Source organism: Prionailurus viverrinus, chromosome B3, assembly GCF_022837055.1.
Source record: "Prionailurus viverrinus isolate Anna chromosome B3, UM_Priviv_1.0, whole genome shotgun sequence".
Taxonomy (NCBI): domain Eukaryota; kingdom Metazoa; phylum Chordata; class Mammalia; order Carnivora; family Felidae; genus Prionailurus; species Prionailurus viverrinus.
Window position 1 is genome coordinate 56,889,809 of NC_062566.1, and position 14,702 is coordinate 56,904,510.

General features: G+C 37.1%; 1 protein-coding gene across 19 annotated transcripts in view; it reads right to left on the bottom strand.

Moving 5' to 3' along the window:
* Nucleotides 1-14,702, bottom strand: part of MGA (MAX dimerization protein MGA) — a 170,331-nt gene that overhangs the window by 19,428 nt on the left and 136,201 nt on the right. For 7 of the 19 annotated variants that reach the window (XM_047864126.1, XM_047864124.1, XM_047864129.1 and 4 more), the window contains exons 10-16: nt 12,681-12,907; nt 11,173-11,349; nt 10,506-10,578; nt 8,272-8,786; nt 5,520-5,817; nt 3,618-4,244; nt 18-308 (exon numbers count right to left, since the gene is read on the bottom strand). In XM_047864126.1, coding sequence (XP_047720082.1) covers nt 18-308; nt 3,618-4,244; nt 5,520-5,817; nt 8,272-8,786; nt 10,506-10,578; nt 11,173-11,349; nt 12,681-12,907 — 2,208 coding nt within the window. Of the gene's footprint in view, nt 1-17; nt 309-3,617; nt 4,245-5,519; nt 5,818-8,271; nt 8,787-10,505; nt 10,579-11,172; nt 11,350-12,680; nt 12,908-14,702 lie in introns of those variants that run through there. The other 12 variants (XM_047864131.1, XM_047864130.1, XM_047864133.1 and 9 more) reach the window with 11 other exon arrangements.

Here is a 14,702-nt window from a genome sequence, read left to right on the forward strand (position 1 = left end):
GATCTCCAAATTTATACCTGGGTTCCGAAACATGACAGGCTGTAAGTTGGGTTGAGTATTAGAGCCTCGAAGTTGATGCAAAGGGAGGAGCTGAACAATCTGCCCATTAGGATGCCTGAATAGATTCATTCCACTTGGGCTCCTCACAGGTTGCAAGACCATCCGATGCCCCTGAAGTTGTGTGTTTGGGGCAGGTCTAAGAGTAGGAGAACCTTGCTGTACTGGAATCAGCAATAATCGAGGTCCAGTACGTTTCACTGTGTTAGGAGAGACCTGGGGAGTAGCCACTGGAATCTGAGGGGCATTTTCTGAAAAACAAGAAATGAAAACATCAGAATTTTCCTTTAATACATGTAGCAAAAAATTATTATGACATGGGATCTGACCACCCTACAAATAAATTCTAATATGAATTATATAGTTGGTGAAATCTTGTACCTCTATCATATATTAAATAATCTCATGGCTGAGAACAATTTATCTTAAAATCTAATTATCAACCAGACATTATAGGGCCTTATATTCAAAATGGTAAATTAAAAAAAAAAAAAAGCAAGCAAGCATCAATTGTCATGAAATGCATTTACAGAGATAATGTCTCTGGCCTAACGAAAAACACAGCAGGCCTCTAAATCTGGATTCCCATTAAAGTTAAACAGATCATTCAGATAAAATTCTCTTCTTTAACCTTAAAATTCAGGCTGTTAACACACTTACTGGACTTATGACTTCATTTCCTAGGTCATACTCAAGTAAGATAAAGTCAAGGACTAAAAGTCATGAGGTATAAAAAAAACTCCTTCGTTTTTAAAATTCACTGACAAATAACCAAAGTGTAATGATATGTGTAAATTATTTTTCAAAAGGAAAAAAAAATACATACCCCCCCCCCCCCAAAATGGAATGAAATTAAGAGAGACATCAAAAAAGCAGGGATATAGGGCCTGGTTAGGAAGAGGCAAAGGAATAGTTTTAAAACAAACAGAAAAAGCAAAAATTTAATGCAGAAGATGTGAACTTAAAAAATGTTCAAACCATTGATAGTATCAAAAGATGCACTTTAATGTTTAGAAGAGATTATTTAGAAATACTTAAGACATGGAAAAAAATAGTAGGGATAATCTACAGACAGATTTTTGGCTATGGGGATAAAAAAGGTAGGAATAACAGTAATAGTAAGCATAAATAAAACCAATTTTACATCACCAATGAAATTAGTTTAACTTACTTAACATTAATAAATATTTTCCTCAGTTCATCACTAATGAGAAAAATCAACAAACCAAACAAATCACCTTAACATGTGATATTCTATCAGATAGGCGCTCTGCCCACAAAACATATCAAACTTCTAAAAGAAAGTTACGCTCCAAACATTTACAGGACAAATTATACAGAAGATCCAGAACTACTCTTGAAAATGAAATGAAACACAAAGACCAAACTGTTCATGGCAGAGAAAGTGTGCAATTTAAACAAAAAACATCTATCTCATGTGAAGTAAGAAGAATGTTAAAGCATTCTTAATTTCCTGACCATTTCTATTCAAGGTACATTTTAGAAAGTGATTCAAATCCAAAGTACTCCAGCCCAGAGACTGAAAGCAGCCTTTAAAATACACACACTAAATATGTGATTGTTTATTCAAATGCAGGTGAGGGTGAGAAGGGAAAAGAGAAAAAGAAGGGAAGTTAAATGAAAAAGTTACAGATGTCTAAGTGTCTGAGTTGGGATCCTTTTTTATGAGCCCAGAACAAAATTACACACATTTAGAAGTAGCAGTTATCTGAGTCCACTCCATTTAAAAAAAGAGCAGATAAGAAAATTTGTTAAAATTAATTATTTCCTCAACTGGTAGTAGAGAAGGTATTTTTAGGTGGTATATGAATATAGAATAACACCATATCACATTGTGAGAAAGTAATTTTTCAATTTTAATCTGATAACATACAGAAGCAAACACCAGTCTTTGATATCACATCAGCATTTTCTAGCTTTCTTCACTAACAGAGAGAGAGTGCAAGCCACATGTTAACAAATGGTAGCTACCTAGAATGTAATTCTTTTTATTATTATTGTTTCTAAGGTATAGAGTTAACCCTATGTTACCACAAGTAATGTTAGTTTCCAATTACAGAAAAATTGCTTTGAAAAATACATTTAAGTAAACAAAGGAGTTAATTTAAATAAAAATAGTAATAGTAATAGTACAAATGAAAATCAGAGCAAAATACATGAATGTATATTCTGAGTGACTGAAATCTTGAGAATGAACTACAAAAAGCTAAACTATAGTTTCATGACAGAATTAAAAAGAAAGATCAGAACCCATACTGTTTAGAAAATATGATAAAATGACAAGATATAAACCTTGAGATTCAGCAGGAAATTAAAACAACTCAATCAACAATGATCTCACTTCCGAAATTACCTATTAAGCTAACCAGTTTTTATATGTTTACATGTGGGGAGAAGGCAGAAGACAACATATTTAATACTGTGATTCAATTAAACTTTGAAAAGACCTCCTTTCTATAAACTAATTCCAAAGTCACTTCATTTCTGAACTATCAACAGAAATTTGGACCATGTCAATAAAGGCAGTATTTAATAAGAAAAATATCAATAACCAAGACAGATTTACTGCTGGCTATTTATTTCCCCTTAAATCTTATAAAGTCTCTCACTCTTTTACATAGTAATTCTCTTTGAGTCCACTAAGAGAATCATTTATTTTAGCTGGTTGAATTAGGATTCAATTAGGAAATAATAATTACGAAAGTGTAGGATAGTCCTATTTCCAATTCACTTAACCTAAGGCAACGTTAAGAAAAATTTTAACTGAAAAGTTGATAAACATATACATTCCTAAACAAATAAATATGCCTTATTTCAATCTCAATCGGTTCATATATAATAATAAGTAGTAGAATAATATCAGTAGTATATGAGAGTTGGGATGATTCACAAATGACTTTTACTAAGCAAAAGGACCTAGAATTTTAACCTTAAGGAGAAAAAGCCCTTAGCTTGGCTGAAGCATGGGAGAAGCTCTCTGATCTCGCTTTTTTAATTACAAAGAAGCACCACCCCCCGAAAAAGGAACACCTACATTAGGGTTACTCAAAAGATGTGCACTCCTAGCTCTCAACACACAGCAGTGCACCTCCTCCTGTGCCCAACCTGATGGCTGCTCTACTGGCTCAGAGCTCAACTTCCACATACATTATTTCAGTATCCTTCAGCCAACATTTCCATTATGATATTTTTTAGTATTTTCATTCTCCTGGGAAAATCTCCAACCCCAGTAAACCACATGTCAAGGCTGTTCAATTTATCTCCAAAATAAAGTTGGGGTGCCTGGGTGGCTCAGTCAGTTAAGAGTCAGACTCTGGATTTCAGCTCAGGTCATGATCTGTTTGTGACATGGAGTCCCATGTCAGGCTCTGTGTAGACAGCATGGAGGATGCTTGGGATTCTCTCTCCCTGCCCCTCCCCAGCTCTTATCTCCCCCACCTCAAAATAAATAAACAAACAAACAAACATTAAAAAAAAAAAACCCATAAAGTTAAATACAAAGCTGTATGGTAAACCAGCTAGTAACATCTAGGCCTTACCTGGTCTCTGGCTCACTGGTGGACTCCCATCAATTCCCGAGAGTATAATGGGAACAGAGCCCAGAGATGAAGTTGGTGTGGTCACCATGGAGGAAGATGCAGCTGTGGTCACCACGACTATGGAGGTGGAGGCAGTGGAAGCAACAGGAAGAGTTATAGTTGGAGGAGATGCTACCAAAGACTTAGGAAAAGCAACTGAAGCCACAGGGGTAGTTATCCCAGTCGTTTTGATAAGGTTCACAGTGGCTGTAGACTGGGTAGGTGTTACAGGGGTGCTGGCATTAGTTTCAGAAACCTCAACAACCCCTGCAGTGGTGGCACCAGAAGAATAAGTAGTTTCTTTAGTTCCCACGTCAGAAATAGCAGTCATAGGTGTCACAGCAGTAACATTCTCTAAAAATACTTGAGGGGTGGTAGTAGTGACAGCAGCAGTCACAGGGCTGCACACCTGAACTGGCTCAGAAGAAACCACAGGTGTGACGACCATTACTGGAGAAGGTCTGATACTGAACTTCTGTGGCCCTGTTAGGGGTTGGGGTGTGCTAACTCCAGGTATCTTCTGCTGCAGGGCTCCAACTTTACTCATCACAAACTGTGTGAACACACCACCAGGAGAGGGTCGAGCCGCTGCAAATAAAAATTTGCAGGTCAAAAATCTTCAGTTCTCATATTTTATCCTCTTAGTGATTGTGTTTATCAACATTTATTGTGCACCACTGGGTCAATTTCTTACAGGTACTACCTATCTGCAATATACGTGCCAATTTCCACCCACAAAAATCAAACACTTCCCTCAACCCAAACCAAATCTTTATAATACTAAGAAAAGGATTAAAATTGTGTGTTCCTGCTAAAATTCTTTTGGCTATGCAATAAAGCCGAACTGCCAGGACACTAAAAAGATAATGTACAGCTCACAACTTCACCATCTAAAACAGTGAAGAAAGTTAAGATTTTTTGCCCTAACTCTAATTTTAAAACAGGTTTCCACCACTTCCTCCTGTCCTAGCACCTCCACCTCTTTATTATTGCTATCCTCTTATTAGACAGTTACAGTTTACACATTTCTAAAATGTATAAAGACAGTTTCAAAAGAGGGCAAGATAGGACTGAAAATCACCAGTAAAAGCTATTTTTTTTAAAGGTAAAATGGGTTCTTTTTAAGGCATACAATGCTTGTCCTCCATCTTCACACAACTCCAGCATTCAGCCAGAGATTTCAACTTCCCGTCAGAGGAATAAGAATACAGAACGGAAGCTTTTACTTAATAATCCTAAATAGAATTGAAACAACAAAAAGAAGGATTCAATAAACTGACTATATATACTCTAAATACTGAAAACACAAATGCTTTCAAGAAGGTAATTTATTAACAGATTCTAGCACTGAAATGTTAAACAAAAGAGGTTTTCATTCATTGAACAGGGATGAATACATTAAAGCAACACTTCCAAGCTTCTGTTTAACAAGAACCTTTTATTCTAAGCCTATACCACTAACTCAACCCACTTTGATTTGCTACCCCCCTGGTTTCGTAAGTTCAAGGAACATACATATGATTGGTTACAAAAGTACCAGTGCCCATAAAAGAAACACTGAGTTAAGTAGTTAAGAATATGTTTTGCTTTTTTGAAAACAAAATTAAAAATCTAAGTCTTTTCTATATTTATACAACCAGTCTAAAACTTGGGAAATAATTTTAACTACAATTCAATTTATCTAGTATCATAGGTCATCAGGGAAGTTACCAAAAAGAAAAAAAATTCAGGCAAGACAGACATCAAGAATAAGAATAATGCCAAGTTCTACATTTCTCTCATTTTCACAAACTCCATACCTGTATCCACTGGTCAAGCACCAAGTCACAAGCCTTTCTAGAACATACATACAGTCCAACTTACCAATTGGTCTTTTTGCCGGGACAAATGCCTTCAGATTCTTCCCAGGGCGATTTGTTGTAGCGCCGGAGGAGGATGCCGTTTTGCAATTGGATGTTGAAGGCAACAGGGTACGTGGTTTCCTGGATGCAGCCACCTTGGCATTGGATGCTACCTTGGAGATGACAGTACTGAGGGTTGAGAGGTCCAGGACTGAGGGTCGCAACCTGCCTGTGATATAAGCAGCTAGCCTATTGGCTGGATGCAATGCCCCCATCTGTCCCAATAGCAACTTAGCCTGCGGGTAACTCTTACCATTAACCTGAAACAAGTGGCAAAGAGAAATTCTGTAAAGATAAAATTCTCTTGCTAACTTATCTCCCTTGACAGGGGTTTCATTTTTACAAGGTTTTAAAAGTCTATTATTCAGATGTAAAAGGAAAAAGAAATGGACTTTTTCCACTTGTCATATAATCTGAGTTATTAGAAGGTGAAAAAAAAAAGCTGCCATCTGATATTCTGAACTAATCTCATCTTTATTTTGGGTAGTTTGGAAACAGAATCTTAAAAATTCATCATATCTGCTCTTACATATGCGAGAGATACAATTAAATCTAATGAATCATCCAACTGTTTTACTTAATAAGCAATTCTGGCTAAACTATTAACAATCAGCAAAAATTAAGTAACTGTGTTTCACAGAATCTCTCTGAAAAAAACCAGGGAGGCATAATGAAGCCCTCTCACAAGGGTCCTTTCAAGCATCCTTCATATTTGCAAAATAAACAGTGAGTCTACTTTTAAGTTATAAGAAAACCATCGTTATAATACCTAAGCTACAAGGTCCCCTCAGTTTTCAAAAAACTCAACTTTGAAGATATTGTCATCTCTTGAACAAAAGTTGAGCTCAAGATACATGCTAGGAGAAACTCACTTATAACTTTAAAAACAATCACTGAACCATCAGAAGAAAGTTATCAATAACTGAAACAAAGATTTTTCATTTCCATGGAGCGACTGGGTGGCTCAGTCAGTTAAGCATCTGACTTCAGCTCAGGTCATGATCTCACAGTTCATGAGTTCGAGCCCCGTGTCGGGCTCTGTGCTGACAGCTTAGAGCCTGGAGCCTGCTTTGGATTCTGTGTCTCGCTCGCTCGCTCTCTCTCTCTCTCTCTCTGTCTTTTTCTCTCTTCAAAATATAAACAAACATTTAAAAAATTAAAAGAAAAAAAAGATTTTTCTCTACTGCCTGAGTTGATACTGCCCATCTGGGGCAGCAAGATTGTTTTAAAAAATAAAGAACAAAAACTTCCCAAGTTTCTTACCCATGTTCTCAAAGTCCTAGACTAGAGAAGACATCCTCTTCTGTCCTTCCTTCCCATCATTTAAAAGGGAGAGAGGGTGAAGTGTGGTGGAGAAACTCCTAGTCTCTAAATTAATAGGAAATCAGCACAGCGAATAGCTAAAACAAGCCACTCTCTCCTCAAAGACACAAAATAGTTTCTTCACTATGTACATGAAACTGTGATTATTCCCATACAGATTAGGAACATCTCTGCCTTGAGTCTGACAGAAAGAAGGTGATCTTTCCAGACTAAAGGAAACTTTACTATCATTTTTCAGGGTTTCTAGAGGTCTAGGCCAGATACCCCTATTTGCTCCTTTGGGACTTGCTCTGAAGACTATTCAACAGCTTTCCCAAAGTCTCCATTACAGTGACCTGACTGCTTATGCAAGTTCACATTTTATGATGGCTGTCTGAGTCCTAGACAGGAGAGGAGAACACAAATTTCTATACCTTTATTTCAGTGGGTCAAGTCTCACTAGAAATGAGCTCAGATAAGTCTCTGTTCTCAAAATTATCAATGAATAAATAAACGAAGAAGAAAACACTGTTCTTATTATTAGGAGTTTAAGAAAGACCAACAGAAGCAGTTATGTAGCACCATCAAGAATAAACTGCAATAAAAGGTTTTTAATTAAGTCTATCAGTCATATTATTAACGAAATAGTCCTTAGCCCAGGGAAGTGGTCAAGCTAGTAAAGTCAAGTAACCTTAGCAAGAATGTCATATACGTTTGCTACTCTGATATAAAAGTGCATTTAATGTTACTGAGCAAGGAGAAAACCTTTTTACTATAATTACATTTTAATTCAAAACCTCTCTTTGCAAAGATTTTCTAGATGCCAGTGTACTTTTACTAACATAACCTGCCTGAATTACTAAACAGCAAGTACCTATTTATATTACACAGTGATTAGCAAAAATCCTATGGACCAAATAAAGGGAAAAAAAGTAAACTGTGGCTCAATTTTTTTTAAATTTTATACATTTGAGTGACACTCTACAAAATTAAAATCTTCTCCAAGTTTCTGAACATATACTGCTACTAAATACCAATTTCACCTTGTTTTGTTTTGAAAGCTATGTGCTAATAATAATAACAAAAAACTAGACTGAACCCCTTACTATCCTTGCTTAGTTGTCAAAGTATCACTAGATCCCAAGGAATAAAGTTGTAAGAGTAGGAACTTTCTAAGACTAGACCTAAAATCACAAGCTAAAACAGGGCTCTACATTTCTATTTGTAAATGTGCCAAAAATTCACTCTAGGTATGCATCTAAACTAGGCCTATTACAAAAAGAGAAGATTTTGTCACCCAGTTCCCAGGAAATGTAAAGATAAATGATATAAAGCCCACTAAGGGCTCTGAAAAATCAAGATGTTACCTAAGTAAAAAAATGTGCTACATCCAGATTAAAGATAATTCTCACCTGGATAAGCCCAGATGTGCTTGAACTGGGTTTACGCTTATAGGCCACAAGCTTCCCTGCAGGAGAGAGCCCTGCATAAAAAGGCAGACCTTTGCCTCCATGTAATCTCTCCCTTACTGAATCCAGGGCATCTGTCTGCACAGGAGAGATATCATCCATTTTCCCAGGGGATAATGGACCATCAGGAGTCTCTGATCCAGATTTCTCAGCCACATCATCTTGGTCTTGACATGATGGCATAGAGATTTTCACACGAGAAGAATAAACAGGAGGGTTCTTCTCACCCCGGCTCTTTCGCTGAGAAGCCAACTCAATGATGAAGCTGCCCACCTTAAGTGATTGTGGCATGTTGCTATTGATGTGCTGGGATAAGATGCTCAAAATCTTGTTCCGATCCTCCTCCCAGTTGCAGTCTGAGATGATTTCTATCAGTTTAGTGGGACCACCTGGTGACCTCTGATGCACATAGGAGGTAGAGGACTCTCCTTCATTGCAGGAAGACTTCCAGCTTCTTTCTGATAAAGAATTGAAAGATACTTCTGCATCACAGAATTTTGTACTGAACTTTGAAAAATTCTTATTTTCCCTGAGTTCTCAGAAAAGTGCCAAGGGCATAGAAATTGAACAACTTGCCCAGTGTCTGAATCCCACGTACTTTCAGTGGTAATTTAACACTCACAAATTTGGGACTTTTCCAAGAAAAAGAAGTATTTTAGAGAATCAGACTATGATAAGATACTCTGCTGTCTGGGGTCTCCAACAATTTTTTTTTTAAGTTTACTTTGAGAGAGAGAGCGAGCGAGAAAGAGTGAGTGCACGCATGCCCAAGTGGGCAAGGGGCAGACAGAGAGAGGGAGAGAGAATCCCAAGCAGGTTCCGCACCACCAGTGCAGAGCCCTATGCAGGGCTTGAACCCACAAACCGTGAGACCATGACCTGAGCTGAAGTCAGACACTTAACCAAGTGAGCCACCCAGGGACCCCTGCGGTCTCCAAAAAAAAAAAAAGGGAGTCCCACCTTGAGACTGTTCTGAAAGCTGTGACTTTTTTTTTTTTTTTTAAGTTTATGTCTTTATTTTGAGAGAAACGGAGCATAAGCAGGGAAAGGGGCAGAGAGAGAGAGGGAGAATCCCAAGCAGGCTCTGCACTGACAAACACAAGAGTTCAAACTCACTGCGCAGAGCCTGACACAGGGTTCAACTCCTAAAACTGTGAGATCATGACCTGAGACAAAACCAAGAGTCAGAAGCTTAACCAACTGAGCCTCCCAGGTGCTCAAAATGCCATGACTATTATGTAAGAAAGTGTTATGTTGCAAACAAAGCATGACCCATAACCAAGGTTAAAAATATTTATAGTTTACTGTTCTGCTATCCATACAGCAAAGCAAAGATACTTGCAAGATGTTTTATAATATGTGATGGGTAGAGTCAATCCTAAAGAACAGCAAAAGAGAGAATATTGTAGTTTAAAAAAAAAACAAAAACAAGTGTGGTCTACCTATAGTTTCTACTGCAAATACTTCTGAATTACTTCTGTGCCTCTTAGATATGATTGCACCATTTCTACATTGTATGCAGATCATTCAGGTACTTATATTCGTAGCAACATGTTAACTGGATGTCTGTTTTACTAGACATCTAGATTTCTACAGCAGAGCCTCCCAACCAATGTGCTCATTACAAGTATGTCAGGATACAGATCCCCTCAGACTTCAAGGCGGTTGTGTTCTCAAGCAGGTTCTCTCCACCCCAGCAGTCTTTTCCACATATCTCAGTGTGACATAAAAACATTATCATTTTGTATATCAAGCCATTTAAAAAAAAAAATCATTGTTAAGAAGCAAAACTAAAAACAAGTAGGTAATGCCATAGCCACTACCTCCCATTACAGTAATTCTAGCCTTTGGTAGATAAATCAGTAATATTCCCTCCTTTCCCCCACTGTAGCAGCTACTGAGAGCCTGAGGGAAATTTTCAATAATGATGCCAATGTTGCTGAGGCTTGGAAAGAGGTTTAAAAAACCTCATCTTAAATGTCTCTTGCAACAACCCACCATATCAACATGAATGAATTTTCTTAGGAGTGATAAACAGACCAAACAATAGGAAAACACTTATCTATTTTTAATAGAAAAAAAGGGGTAGTAAAAATATTCTGGATTGGTACTTCTGGTATATGCCCCCCCCCCTCCCCCACGATTACTCTAAAACGAGACTTAATTTTCATACAGACCTTGTGATTTATCAGAATCATCCTCTAGGTCACAGGTGATTGGTTTCAAGGGCTGCTGTTCAGAATCAGGCTCCTAAAGAAAGGAATAACACAAATACTTCAACACATAATTATTATCAATAGGGACAAGAACATAAACATTAAATCTCTCAAAGAAGCCTGAAACAGCGAAAGATTTTAAGTGGCAACAGCTTCACATCTATATGTACAGCTGCATTACTTTCAATATTGTACAACCCTCAGCAAAAACAAGTATTGCTCTCTAATGTCCTGTGACAGTGATGGAGTCATCAAATTTACACCACACTTTATAGTGCATTGCAGTAAAGGAAAAATATTTAATGTTTAATGGAACAAGTTTCAGTTATTTAGAAAATTCACTAATGCAGAAAGATATAAATCCAGGTGATTACAAATAAATAATTTAATAAAAAACAAATGTTTGAACTTTTAAAAATTACTTCAGCATCAGAAAGACTAGTACTTTAACTTTAAGGGACTATTCTCTAGAACAGATACACAGAGAAACAAATTGATAAGCACATCATGTTAAGACTTCTCTGCCCTCCAAGAATTACTCTAAATTATTCTGATAGCAAGGTAAATTCTAATACCAGCAACAGGGTAACGGAACTTAAAAAGACAAATTATGCAGTAAGTAATTCACCTTTACACTACAGTTCTCGGGACTAGACTGACATGAGCCCTGTTGCTGCAATGATGGGGATGGTGATGGTGACGGTTGTCTCTGTTCCTCTTTTTTCCGTTCGTATACTCGAACACGAGCACAAGTCATCATACTTTCAAAGTACAAGTAGACTGGATCCTTGTCCTCTTCCCGAATCTGTAAATTCCATACAACAAAACATTCCATATATTGGAGGAAAAAAATATGCTAGCCTCCAAAAGGAAAAAGATGTTTAAACTTTCTGTTACAACATTTGAAATTTTTAAATGCAAATTTTAAGAAGTACAGTTATTATGGGCTGTATCTTGCAAAGTCAGAAAGGATTTGATTCTTTGTCAAGAAATGAGACATTCCATTAGAGTAGCACTTCTCCAATTATCTGCAATGAAGGATTATTTCTTAATTACCAGTCCAACACAGACTGATCCTTTTGTAAAATAAGTTTCTAGAAAAACAAAAGATATGCAAAATACAAGCCCAAGTTGTTTAGTATTAGATTTAATACACATAAAATTACTCTTCAAGTTGCTGTTAAGTTTCTAAATATTTACTCTCATTTTCTAGAGGTATTTCATCACACTCATAACAAATAGTTTTGGATCAGCACTGAGACCAGCACAGAGACCACACTGAATAGCATTGTACTAAAGCATCTTTCGTCAATTTAATGGACTGGGAAGACTGAAATGGATTTAATAATCACAAATGCTTAAGCTCTTAACAGAACCATCAGTTCTTTGACCTATCAATCTTCATAGTCATATGCCAACAATTATTTTAAATCTTGAACTTTACTGTTACCTGTATATTAAAAAAATAGCCTTAAAAAGATGAGTTATTTCTTAAAACTTTTCTTAATGCTTTCCCACTAACAATATGTAGTATATCTGAATTAATTATTCTACACTATTGGAATAAGAAGTTTTTTCAGAAGGCTTTTTTTCTCCCTCTCCCTTAAAAATTTGCTGGTCATGTTTAAAAACAAAACAAAATAGGGGCGCCTGGGTGGCGCAGTCGGTTAAGCGTCCGACTTCAGCCAGGTCACGATCTCGCGGTCCGGGAGTTCGAGCCCCGCGTCAGGCTCTGGGCTGATGGCTCAGAACCTAGAGCCTGTTTCCGATTCTGTGTCTCCCTCTCTCTCTGCCCCTCCCCCGTTCATGCTCTGTCTCTCTCTGTCCCAAAAATAAATAAACGTTGAAAAAAAAATTAAAAAAAAAATAAACAAAATAAACAAAAAACCCACAACTTTTTATGATCTTCTTGAAGAGAGATTTGGCTATCCTTAAGAATTACTACCATTCACTCTACTTTTATGACATCTCTGTGCCAGCAATTAGGCTGATTAAATCAGAAAGACCGATGGCTTACAGACATATTACTTGAAAGCAAAATGATTCACAGAATATAAACCAAAAATATGGTTGAAATCCATTATCTTTACAAACAATTTTTGTAGCTTGCAATAAAAGATGAAACTCTGGGCTTACCACAGGATTGGGTTTGGGAGTGTATGCCCGTGCAGGTTTAATTCCAGTGAGCAGTTTGCCCTTTACAGTAGTAGGTAAAACTTCTGGCTGAGGCAACAACAACGGCTTCATCGGCTCAATGACAGAAGGCGTTGGGATATAAACTGGCTCTGGATCTACTTCACCTTCTACTTTCACCCATAACGGGTAATGTCGAACAGGCTGCTCAGGCTCTGTTTCACATATAGCTTAACAAAAAGAAGAATGAGATTTCAGGTGCCTTTGGCAACAGAAGTTCACAGGCACCGCCAAAACAAAATGTTCTACCTCACAGAAAGCAGTAACTCCTGAAAACAACCTAACAGATGCCCCCTAAAAAAATCTTTAGTTGCCATCATACACCTTAATTTATTCATCTATTAACCAAATATTTGTTGAATACCTATTTTAAGTCAGATACTGTTTTAGGCACTAGAGTGAACATAGGTAGCTATGAGGAAAACAAAGTTCTTGCCCTCACAGAGTGTGCAATCCAGTAGGAGAAAACAAATTTAACATTTAATATCAAGTAATGGTAAGCACCACACCAAAAAATATAGCAGGGTAAGGAATGAAGAGTTAACAGATGCTATTAGATTTAGCATGATCAGAAAAGGCCTTCTGTTATCCTGGAAAAATCATTCTATACTACACTCTTTAATTTTATAAATAAAACAAATATTTATTGAACCTTACTCCGCACCTATTCTAAACACTTAATTATGTTTTAGCTCATTTAATTGTCACAATAGCCCCAGAGACATTATTATTCCCATTTTGCCAAAGCTGAGGTTCAGGAGTCCAACAACAAGAGGCAGAACCAGGATCAAACCCAGTCAATCTGGCTCCAGAGACACAGCTTGTTACTGTGCCCTCTGGTAACAACATGTATTCAAAAGACAGCCTGATCTCAGCAAAGAAGCAAAAATAGATCAATGGAAAAGCAATGGAACCAGAGATGAAATCATACTGTCAAGAAGGTCTACACAAAGTAAAACATGTATCATTACTTAATCAAATTAAATGGAGGATCTAGGTTAAGAGGCAACCAGCTTTTATTCTCTAAGCAAACTTCCCATTCCCAAAGATAGCAGCAGAGAAACCAAAATTGTATTTTGCATTTTAATGGTTGGTCCTCAGAGAGAATGTAGCTGGTTCCAAACCTAAAATCCAAAATCTTTGCCTGCAGTAACATAAAACGTTGACTGAGTAGCATTCACATTTAATTCAAATACTTAGCTCAGGGCGGCTGGGTGCCTTAGTCGGTTCAACAGTTAAACGTCCGACTTTGGCTCAGGTTATGATCTCATGTTTTATGAGTTCAAGCCCCATATCAGGCTGAGTGCTGACAGCTCAGAGCCTGGAGCATGCTTCAGATTTTGTCTTCCTCTCTCTCTGCCCCTCTCCCCCTCAAAAATAAATAAACATTAAAAAAAAAATTAAATCAAGTATTTAGCTCAATTTATCTTTCATAATAAAGCAGAAATCGAAATTGCAACCTGATTTCATAAAGTATATTTGTTGTGAATATTAAGACTCCCCTAAAAAACAACTATCTAAAGGGTTCCTAAGGCTAACATCATTCAGAGCATAACCACAAAATGTTGAGTATGTAGAGATTAAAACAGAATAAAATCTTCCGAGCTAGAAAGTGATTGACCCAATTATTTAGCTAGTTATAGCTGTTTCTGTGTAGGTAGATAAGGTTAGGGATCCTGGAGGAAAAAAGAACAGACATGGCTTTCTTAACATAAGTCATTTTAGGGCCCCACCCATTTTTGTGATCTATGCCATATCAGCATTACTTGCCCATGCACACTTCTTGCAGAATTTCCTAGGGGTTGGAACTACAAAGAATCGCAAAAACCTCATAGTTAAGGATTTTAAGGGAACGAAGTGAATGCAAAAGCTGGTCTCTACCAGACCAGGAAACAGCTGAACTGTATCAATGGTAAAATTCTCAGTGTTGTTTCAAAAGTAAACATTGACCTATAGCACATTCTT